Below are 11,674 nucleotides of genomic sequence, written 5' to 3'. Positions count from 1 at the left end.
GACAATTAAGAATGTCCTGGTCTAGTTATTTAGATAAACTTGAACAAGATTTCAACTTAAAATCAATGTGTTATTTAAATGGTTTTCTTTAGATTCAATCATCATTAAAGATAATCTCTCTGTATTTTGCTTTATTATCAATGCTAAAATTATTTCAATTAAACTAGAATGTAGTATACATAAATTCAACAAAGGGAGGGAGTGTAAGAATTAGGCTTTGCCGAATTTAAGTACATATGTACGGTCCTGCCGGGCTCTCCTCCCACCATAAAATTACAGGGTTGACGTAAATGCCTCTGAAAAATACCACTAACAGCAGAGCGCACGGGTGACCCACGAGACACCAGGCTGGAGCCTCGCCTAGCTACAAGCGGGGAGAGGGCTTAAATAGCCGCTCCCAACGAGAAAACTCGTCTGTTATCAGCCACAGATGCGTCGGTAAATTAACTCTTTTTAGGAACAAAACTGCGGTTTACTTCTAAGAGCCCGGGTAGATATCCATTTTTACACATGCACGTTATCCTTGAGGAAACAAAATTAGCTGTGATCCATGCAAATGGATGTTTCATAAATTGAAATGAATGAGGCTTTTATGCAAGAAGCATAAGGAGTCTAAATTGAATTATTTACACGTCTTGCGAAAAGCAAGGTTCACATTATTTGATTTAATATCAATCTATGATAATGATTGATATTCTTCAATTTATAGCAATTTAGCAGTCGAGTTCAAAGGCATTGAAATCGTTTAGATCGCTCTCTAATACGAGGCAATTTAATTTAATTTAAATCTTGTGTGTTAACGTTTCGTATATCAACACAAGAGACCAATTTGTTTGGCAGAGTGCTTCACTCTATAACGTGCTCGATGTATAAGATTCACCATTCGCACGGGCATTACCGCTAGAGACTCCGCGAGACGTCACGAGACATTTAATAGTACAGAAAATACACGCAGATTTCCGGAAAAACAGTCGGGAATTCGTGGAACAAAAAGTCCTGGCTATTACACTTATTATATTTGAGCATTTGAATTTTTAACTATGGTGATCCTCGTAAATTGACACTCAAAAAGTAACTTGCTATCTCGTTAGGAGATTGGGGGGTAGTATTTCAATAGTAGCTGCAAATAGGGACAAGGTGGCTCTGCAGAGTGGAGTTACCATGCATATTCCCGAGTCACAATGATAAAATTAATGATTCTTAATATCTCTTGAGAGATTGGATTAAATCCATGATAATTAAACTGAGTTAACTAAACGAAGTATCGCTTTGATCTCTTTGTGCGTGTGCGTGTGTGAATCAAGGAAAAAAGCTCTCTCAAATGTAGAGGGATATGATGCTACCAGCGAAGTTAGTTGTTTTGGAAAATTTGTTTTTGGCCTGCCCTCTAATTTTTTGAAGTTTATCATGTATCCATTCACCCAAGTTTTTTCTCTTGTACATTATGGGAAGGGAAAGGAAGGGAGGGGGAGGGTAGGAAAAGGAAATGTAGGAAGGGGGAGCAAGAGAAGGAAGGGGTAGGAAGGGAAGGAATTAACAGGGGAAGTGAAGGCAAGAGCAGGAAGGGGAAGAATTGGGAAGGGAGAGGGAGGGAGAAGGAAGGTGTGGAAGCGAAGGGAGTAGAGGAAGGAAGAAATTGCACCAGGAGAAAAAACAGTGTTCGCAACTCCAATATTGCTTCGTTGAAATGTATCACTCGAAGTCCTCCTTCGTTGTCTACGTGACGGAAGTAAAGAAAAAGAAAGGAAGAGGAAAGGAAAGGAAGGGTAGGGAAACGAAAGGAAGGGAGGTGAAGGGGAGGCGAGGCGAGGAATCGGAAGGTAATGATGGGGAAGGGAATGAAAGGGAAGGAACTGGAAGGCAAGGGAGGGGAGGGGTGAAGGGAGAAAGGAAGGATGGAATGAGATCGGATTGGTTGAGAATCAAATGGCAGGTCAAATTTCTGATAACATATTCCTCATTCATTATTTTTTATGTTTCTGTTTATGTGTACATATGTGTGTGTGTGGGGGGGGGGTATTATTGTTACTGTATACTTACTCATTATATGCATGTTATTTATAAGTGTTAAAGTTTTTGCCTGTGTTATATATATATATATTTTTTGTTTAATGTCTATGTATTTATTCATGACAAATTGTTATTATTAGTATTATATATGCAGATATTGTTTATATTATTATTAGAAAATAGAACTATGTAGTGTGTCATAAATCTTAAACCATTTAGGACCGGATCAAGGCCTCCAACCAATAAAAAATATTCCTTCCGGAATCACGAACAAAGTTAAAAATGATTATATTAAGATTAAAATAATCATGAGAAGTTGTTCAAGTTACGTATTTTACGCTGCGTTATTATTACTTTATAAATTTGTACTTTTATAAAAACAAATAAAAATAAGAGAAAGAAAAAGATTGGGACCTTCTCTCTCTAAACCTCTACATGGTTAACAGTATAATCTTTTCAAACGATACTCGAAATATTACTGTTCGATCAAATGAGCGCCTTCAGCGCATGAAATTCGATCGAAATTATATGAGAGCCTCGTTCGAAAAGATTATACTCCCTCCCTTATACAAATCTTTTTTATCACACCCACCCTGACTATAGAAGCTGGATTGGTAAGCGGTCACCAATTTTTTTATCAAATAGGTGAGTCACCTTAACTACCTCTAAAAATATGAAGGAAGTGAGGATCAGGCCCATATGTCGGGTGCTGAGGGCACCGCGATGTTTCGTTATTCTTATTCTCTAAAATGTTGTGCACTCTAGCGGGAACTTAGAGATAACTACATGGTTAACAGTATAATTTTTTCGAAAGAGGCTCTCATATAATTTGGATCGAATTTCACGCACTGAAGGCGCTCATTCGATCGACAAATAATTATGTAATTGTAGTACTTACACTTTCTAGCCAATTTTCGTATTTTTGACACCATTTACCTTTCAGTTTGCGAGTCAAAAACGTGATAGACACCCCACAAAATGAAAAACAAACACGAACATAACCTATATATGCCTCCAAATGTCAGAATATAACAGGGTACCAGGAATAAAACACGTGACGGCGCAAACAGCACTGCGCATGTGCGCGCGACTGCTCAAGGGTATCTATTCGTAGCAAACATTAACGAATTCTTGGACGTTCGTGGTTCTACTTCTGTTTACCGAAAACATATAGAGTGATACCACTCCTTCGTATTCCTCCATGGTTCTAGCAGAGTTCAAAATTGAACAAAAACAAATTAAATTAAAAACAACGATTTAATCACACCTCGAAACTACATCTAAGAAAATGCAACTGGATCGAAAGAAGCTTTTCTTGTTGAACGCTGCAAGTCGATCCAATTGTATTTTCCACATACACGATAAACAGAAAATATTATTTGATAAACAATTAACTTTACTCGTGAGAGTTACTAATTTTACTTCATAACATAAACTAAAACGGTCGGCATTTGAGATCTTTAGTCATAAAAGTTGGACCAAATCTTTTATTTTATTTTCAGTCTTTTCATTATATCTACAATGATCACTCGAGGATCTATGTCCAAATGTTGGGCAAGCGTTAAACAACTGACCGGCATTCGATGACCTCCAACTACCATGTAAGTGCTAATAGACCCCATGTCTATGGAAGCTCTCGGGACACCGTAATGGGAAATCCCTCCAACTTTCGCATCTTCGTTGGAGAATTTCACACCTGGCGGGTATCGCGGCAAGGGATTCGTCGACTTTTTCGCGACGGATTCTAGTTTCTTGGGGAAGGGACGAGCTGGAACGACGGGTCCAGGGATGGATTCCTTCACAACTGATTCATATTCCGAAGACTCTAATTCGAAACCCGCGCCCCTAGTTATTCTACTCAACAGATCATCGAGCTGTTCTACGTAATTCTTGACAGTTTCGATTTTAGGCTCTCCTCCTGGATGGACTTGCTCGGCGTGGAGCCTCATCTGCCTAGTTTCACAGAAGGATTGCTCGCAGTACTTGCATTTATACAATTTGATGTGCTTGTTAATATGCCTGTACATGATCTCGTAGGTCTTCGCCACGAATCGGCATTCTGGACACCGGTAGTCTTCTGAAATCTGCAAGAATAACCGGTTTAATTTCAATCTTCAGTTGGATTTTACTATTAAGTTCTATTAATTCAGATCGTATTCAAGCCAAAACAAGACAAAATGGAGAAGTTCCTTCAAAACAGGAATGAGTACTCTTCTAATTCTTAAAACACTCTTGATAATGTGTACAAACCTGAATTGGATCCGCCGGGTTACACTTGAGCGGTAGATGCGAGTGGCAGACTCTGTGATGGTTGCCCGGCGGCGATGTGACCATCTTCACGGCTCCGCTATCTGAATGAACTAGAGTATTGTACTTAAAAAGTCCTATCTTCCACTTGGCTCCTTTCTTCGGCTTCGGATCCTTGTGAGTCCTGGTCCAGTGTTTCTTCATGGCAAAGTGCGTTTTGCAGCGCACGTTGCAGTATGAGCACTCGTAATTAAACTTTTTATTGGAATTTCGAGTGATTGGAATTTCTTCCACTTTAGGCGAAAATTGCGGATGATCAGATTTCGAGTGTTTTATTACATCGTTCTTAAGCATGTCAGTGTAACTACAATAAGCGCACTTGTAGAGGAGTTTATGGGTGTTTAGATGTGAAAAATGAGCTTGCCGGGTCACTGATACGAAGTTGCATTGCACACAAACAAATTTATCATCTATCACATTTGCTTTCAACCTTTTTTCGGCTACCTCTTCGAAGTTTGCTTTACGTTTTTGACCTCTTTCTTCCTTGCCAAGGGGAACTTGGTACTCCTTTACCCAGAACTCATCGGTTATATCAGCATCCTTCGATGTACTGGATGGATTGGGCATTGGTTTCACTAGCCGATTAGGATGCTTCGAATAAATGTGTTGCTGGATATGAAATTCCAAGTTTGCACTGCGATCGCATAGAGGGCACAAGAATTTGTATTGTCTCAAGTGCTGCCTTCTCACGTGCATCTTGAAACCACGTTTGCTTTTGAACTCTTTTTTACAATGCTTGCAGATTAGGACAATTAGAGTTTTTGTTTGGCCACTTGATGAACCTAGAAGGTATTAATTTTTCAATCAGTATCGATCAGAATCAATTGCGTGGACGAATAAAGCCAGTGAGTGGATGATGAATTTTTAAAAAGTTAATAAATGTTTCGGTTACATCCGCAGTGATTTCATTCTAGACTGCAGAACTAAAACAGTTTCTAATTGTATGCAATCTAAGTTGAATAATTTTACTTGCATCAATAGTGATGTGCATAATTTAAAATGACGGGTTACGAAAGATAAAATACAAATTCGGGAATTAATTTGATCTAATGTTCTTATCACCTGATTAGGAGGCTTTAGAACTAGACAAAATTCTTACTTTCAACTTCAATCGACTTTTTATCCAATGGCCCTTTGACTTGCTCAGACCATATTTTTAAGAAGTCTTGATAATATGTACTAAAACTTGCAGAATCAAATGTAATCGGGAGATATGAAATATCTTTCTACTAAAGAATTAACATCTATTGATTCTAAACTTCCACGGAACTCTAAATATACTACGAGTTGATCACTCTTGAAATCTGGTGTTCAAGCTTTCTAGGAATGGAACTTATTTGTGAAATCATTAAAATTCTCGGAAATCTTTATGATATTATTTAAATCTTTCAAATATTATTTAAAATAAAATATTCTTGGAAATGAAGTGTGAAAAAACCGTACGATGAAAATGAGGATATTTTCCGTTTATAACAGAGTGAAATGCTTCGAGTGCAAGATTTTGATAAAAATCAGGGTTTATACTAATGATAATAAGAACTAATAATATAGGGAATATGTACCAGCTTATTCTAAATTTTTTTTCCATTCTAAATCTTTCTTAAGTCTCTAAAATTATAGCAAAATCTTTTGAAATTTTGGTCAAAACTTTGTAAAATCATAAAAATCTGAAATCTTTTTCAATTCCTTTGTAACCAAATTAATCTTAGTGTAATAATGAAAATCTTTGTAAAATGATTTAAATTGTTCAAATCTTTCTGAAATCTTTGTGAAATTATTTTGAAATCTTTGTAATAGCATTTAAATGTTTATGAAATCTGTAAAATCTTCGCAAAATCTTTTAAATCTTTTGACATTTTTGTGAAACCTTTGCAAAATCACTGAAATCTGAAATAATTCAAATATTTGTTAAATCATTAAAACTTTTCAAATCTTTCTGAAATCTTTTCGAAATCATTGAAATATTTAGAATTGGTTTGAAGGATTTTTGAAACCTTTGTAATATCTTTAAGATCTTCGAAAAATGATTGAAATGATTGAAATCTCTGTAAAATAATAGTAATTTATCATTCAAATATTTTTTAAATATTTTCGAAATTATTGAAATCTTTGGATTTGGTATGAAAGCTTTTTGTAATTTTTGTGATTTATTTGAAATCCTTATTTCATTTTTAGAAAATTATTGAAATCTTTAATATCTTCGAAAAATATTTGAAATCGTCGTGAAATCTGGTGTACACTCCAAAATCGAGTGGTCAACGCCTCATAACTATATAGTAAAGAATCGCTTAAAGAATTTTCTTACCTTCGCTAACGATTTCGGGCACATCATCGTCATTCGGATCTTTATTATTCTCATGAGTATCATCTTCCGAACCTAGAACCACAGAACCGGAAGTATTGAGAAGACTCTTTCCTGATGATATTGGAGATATAATTTGTTTCGAAGGACTCTCCGATTTAGAGTTCTCTGGTCCACCAGCATCTGGATTTAATTTTTCCAGATTCCTCTTAATAGTCTTTGTTTGACGATTCAATAATGTCATGCCCCATCCGTCAATACTTGAGTTAGAAGGTAGAAGGTTGATTCGGTTAGGCGAGAAGGCTAAAGTGTTGGACTCCACGAATTTCGCACTTTCCTTCTCTACAAACTTGGGAGTCGGAATCTTGCTTTTTTCTTTATCTATGGGCTGCAGAACAAATAATCCACCAGCAGAGCGTTTTTTAGGATCAGCATGGAAAAGCTTGTAACGTTTGACTTTGTGCTTCATGTACACATGCATGACAGCTTGACTCTGTAACGCGTATCTCTTCCCACAAATACCACAGCAGAATCGCTTTAGACCGTGAATCTCCAAATGCTCAATAAAGAATGGGATCTTTTGGAAGTACTTCAGACAATGACTGCATTGTAAGTTGACGACATTGTTGAAACTAGTGGCAACATTAACAAGACATGATTCTTGGATGTGGTTCCGGAGAATGACAGAATTCGGAGCCGAGAAGTTGCAGTTCAGTGTTCCACATTTGTACAAATCCATTCCAGTGAAGCCCGTGTGTCTGATGTCACCTAGAGTTAGAAAACCATTAGTCTTTGATGGACTTGGAGCATCGAAACTAGAAGCTTCATTTGAGATGTCTGAGTTATCCGCAACCGAAAGCAAATGCAGGTCCTTGGGGGTTTTATCAGGAGTTGTTGAAGAATCGCTGATCACAGATGCACCTCTACTTTCACTCATTCCGTAGTGTTTTATTATTTCTATATCACTATCTTCGTCGTCCAATAGCGTAGTCTTTTTCGGTGTAGCATCATGAGTCTTCAGAAATTCCGGATTATCGAGCAAATTCATGTTTATGAACTCATCCTCAGTGCCGAGATCCTGGAAGATTCCGGGAGCATCCACTGCACTTTCAACAGCCTTCTGTGGCTCCTGCTGCTTGTATTTCAAATTTTGTTTAGTTTTCTTTAACGCATCATCACTACTTACTTTGCTCTCGGTGGAAATTATGTGGATAGTTGGGGGACTGTTGGATCGAGTGGGTTCTACTGATATTGCATAATTTCTCGACTCCGCTTTTTCACTCAGAGGTTTCACTTGCACTAAAGCTTTTGCGTCCCTACTCGCATCTAATTCCGAATTAGCTGGCATTTTATCGGAGACTCCGATAACTTTTGAAACTAGTGTGTATTGTTCTTCTGCATTTCGCAAAAGTAGTTGTTCGATGGCGCTTTCTGTCTTCGTAGGCTAAAAAAATAGTCTTTAGTAGAGAAATAGTTTTGTTTAATATATATAATGGTGACAAAATCGTGAAAGTTTTGTGATCCTCATTTGTATGTTTACACAGAGAAAAATGGATGTTTACCCGTAACACCTGGATTATAAGTATTTCATTATTTAGGTACAGAAAAGCTATCTATGTTGTTAGCGGTTATACCTGTAGATATTAAAAACAGGCCGTCTGATCATTAAACAAAATATTCGGCATTTCGAAAGGGTTTCTCGAGAAAAATAGCACTTTCTTTAATTATTTAAATTGACACAAAAGGATACATTTATTATGAATAATTGTAGACAAAACATCAATAATCATCATTTCCCCAGAATTTCAAATATGGATTTGACAATCTAACATCTCAGCAAGATAGGCGCGAATATTTGTATTTTAGGCGGTATTGTCTAATCCTTCAATATCCAGGTGTTGATAATCCATTTCTCTCCGTGTAACTATTTATGTTTGGCATACCGATGGAGGCAGAATTCTTTCAAGACAGACAGGCTTTTTGTTGTAATGATTAGAGCTGAGATGTTTATGCATTTCGGTCATGGTTTCAGTGCCATGGTTGCAGTATAAACACTGATATTTTAGGATTCCGTGCTTCTTGTAATGCTGAATGCAGAACAAAATTGGCGTCAAAACCTGCTCAAGATCAGAATTAGCAACTGAAACAATGACGAAAGTTTCATACCTCAATAAGTTGATCCGGTGTGCAACTAGTTACTTTGCACAAATGGCAAGAAAAAACTGAGAGCGCGGCATGTTTTAAGTTTAAATGGGCTAAAAATGCTTCTGGCACAAAAAAATACTTGTTGCAATCTGAAATCAGAAGTAAAATATTTCATAGCACAAAGAACTTACGGGAATATTGGAAATATTGATGGAATTAAACAAAAATAGAACTCACCATTTTGACAAACAAAGGGTTTTACGCGCTCAACACGATTTATTTCTACATGAGGCCGAGGATGGTTTGTGAAACTAGCTTGCAGAACTACTACAGACTTTTCAGGATGGACGTTTGCCTTCGGAGATAAAAAAAGGTTCATGAGTTTCAGAATTAATTTTTAAAATGCTATTAAAGTTTAGTTTACACGAGGGCCCTCAGGTCTGCTTTTTTTTTTGTTTCAATTGATACGCTCTTCAATGAAAGGTACATACCAGAGGTTTTCTGAGGAAAATCAAGCAAAGGCAATATTGTCCGATGGTAGAGCGCTTGGCTGATAGCCGCAAGGTTGCGCGTTCGATTCCCGCTGTCCGTACTTTTTATTACATTCTCATTCATGAGAATGTAATGTAATCGTCCCAATTTTCGATCTCTGGTTTTTAAGGGATTTTTACGTTTTGGCACGCAGAGAATCCGAAAATCATAAAATTTTATCGGTGTCTGTCTGTTTGTATGTCTGTTTGTCTGTCTGTATGTCTCTGTGTATGCTTACCTGAATGCTGTAGCCACGCTAACTTTTGAAGGAGTTGTCCAATAGAGTCAGCCTTTAATATACTTCTTAAGGTTATCAAAATGAAGGTTAAGTTCGTTAAGCAGATATTTTCAACGAAAATTAAAAAATTTATAGCTTTTTCAAAATTAAAAAATTTTATTTTAGAAATTTTTGTCGAAATTTCTTATAGATGGGCAGAAGACTTGCAAATTATCCAAATAAAATTGTCAATTTCAACGAAAATTACAAAAGTTATATACTTTTGAAAGTTTGGAAAATGTTTAGAAAAATTGAAAAAAAAATATTTTTCTGATAGATTAAGAAATTTCATTTAATTTTTTCACTAGATACCAAACATAGTTCGAAAATATCTTCGTTAGGTTTTCCAATTCGACAAAAATTCAAAAAGAGCTTTTACAACATTTCGAAAAAAAAATCTAGGTGTTTTAGAAATTTTTGTCAAATTTTCTGGTACATGGCAAAAAGACTTGCAAATTATCTTAATGACATTATTTAATTCTATAAAAATTAAAAAAGTTATATTCTTTTCAAAATTTGAAAACTTTCAAAAAAAGGAAAAACAATTATTTTTTCTATAGGTTAAAAAATATCAATCCATATTTCTACTAGATATAAAATATATATATTTCGGAAACATTCTCATAAAGTTTCTTAATTAGACAAAAGTTCAAAAAGTTGGATCATATTAAAAAATATGCCATTTTTGTTTATATTATTTTAATTATTACTCGCTTGGAAAATGATGCATTTTATTAAAATTCTTTATTCTTCAATAGTTTCTAGTATTTAGGTTTTTAAATTAAAGAAGAAAAAGAATGTTGGACACAAAAAATTCTAAAAAAAAGTACAAAATTAAATTGTTTTCCGCAAACAAACAAAAACACATGAATAATAGACAATTATCTTAAATAAGTGAAAATACACTTTGAAGGCAATTCTGGTTCTTATTCGTAAATATTTGTGAAATTAGTCACTGCATCCACTGGTATTTCGGATTCATTATTTAAATTTTCATTTCAAACACTTTGTTCCTATTTTAATTTAAAAATACAAATACTAGAAACTATTTAATTATGAATAATTTTAATAAAATACACAATCGTCCAAACGAGTAAAAATAAAAATACGATAAACAAAGTTTTTCTTGTAAATAAGGAATAAATAATCATTAAATAGCGTAATGATAATAAATGTGTATTAAAAATTTAATAAACAAGCATTTTAATAAATAAACAAAAATAAACAAAAAAGTACAAATAGCGATAATCCAACGCGCAACCTTCCGGCTATCAGCCAAGCCCTCTTAGTCCGGGAGCCAGGTATAGTCTCCTGGCCTTTTCAATTCCGATGGAGTCACCAAGGTTTTTTTAAATGTATTTCCAGCCGCTGAATCCGAATTTTTTACGTGACTGTTCGTCCGAATGGTCAGTTTTTTGATATTAACATTTTTTAACAATTAATTGAATAATTGAATTTTTTGACAAAAATAATTTTTGTCAGTTTCTTTAGCATATTTTGAATAAAAAAGATCCCTGGTAATTTTTCTCCCAGACCCATACTTTGTGAGATGAAAATTGGCAGAGTTTAAAAAAAAGTGATTTTTCCAGTTTTCGACGCTATGTCAGATATACATCATAAACTTTTTTTGTAATCTGAAGCGCTTAGATCGAGCTGCCACAGCGACGTTCAATACCTTCGACTTAAAATTCTACAAAATTACCCAAATACAAGATCAAAAAAATTCCTATGTTTGCAAACTTTTCTCTCAATCATCAAAAATAGAAGACGCACACTATTACAACCTAGAAGTCTAAAAATATTGTGAGTTTCCCACCTGATGGATTTCCACGTACGCCTGAGTAAGGGCTCTATAGAAGCAATAATTGCACTGGAACTCGCAGTAGGCATGTTTCTCCTCGTAGTGCTTCTCCATTTGGAACCAATCTCCGACAGACATGTTGCAATATGCGCACTTCTTAAAGTCAAATGGCACTAAACCAATGCGATTTACATTGTAACTAGTAAAATGCTTATTAAAATGTCTCCGAAAATTGTCAACATAGTCTGTTGTGTAGGGACATTCCCTTCCCATGCACTTGTAAAGCTGTCGTAGCCTCTCA

The 11,674-nt window shown here is 35.4% G+C and overlaps 1 protein-coding gene across 3 annotated transcripts in view; it reads right to left on the bottom strand.

Moving 5' to 3' along the window:
• Positions 1-3,252: 3,252 nt before the first annotated feature.
• LOC117174153 overlaps positions 3,253-11,674 on the bottom strand; it is a 48,889-nt gene continuing 40,467 nt past the window's right edge. For all 3 annotated transcript variants that reach the window (XM_033362968.1, XM_033362969.1, XM_033362970.1), the window contains 7 exons: positions 11,389-11,668; positions 9,002-9,119; positions 8,786-8,913; positions 8,563-8,706; positions 6,623-8,063; positions 4,261-5,099; positions 3,253-4,094 (listed from right to left, as the gene is read on the bottom strand). In XM_033362968.1, coding sequence (XP_033218859.1) covers positions 3,498-4,094; positions 4,261-5,099; positions 6,623-8,063; positions 8,563-8,706; positions 8,786-8,913; positions 9,002-9,119; positions 11,389-11,668 — 3,547 coding nt within the window. In that variant the 3' untranslated portion in view covers positions 3,253-3,497. The remainder of the gene's footprint in view (positions 4,095-4,260; positions 5,100-6,622; positions 8,064-8,562; positions 8,707-8,785; positions 8,914-9,001; positions 9,120-11,388; positions 11,669-11,674) is intronic.

This window comes from Belonocnema kinseyi, chromosome 6 (genome assembly GCF_010883055.1).
Source record: "Belonocnema kinseyi isolate 2016_QV_RU_SX_M_011 chromosome 6, B_treatae_v1, whole genome shotgun sequence".
NCBI lineage: Eukaryota > Metazoa > Arthropoda > Insecta > Hymenoptera > Cynipidae > Belonocnema > Belonocnema kinseyi.
The sequence above is the reverse complement of the archived record's forward strand: the minus strand, read 5'-3'. Positions and strand labels throughout refer to the sequence as shown.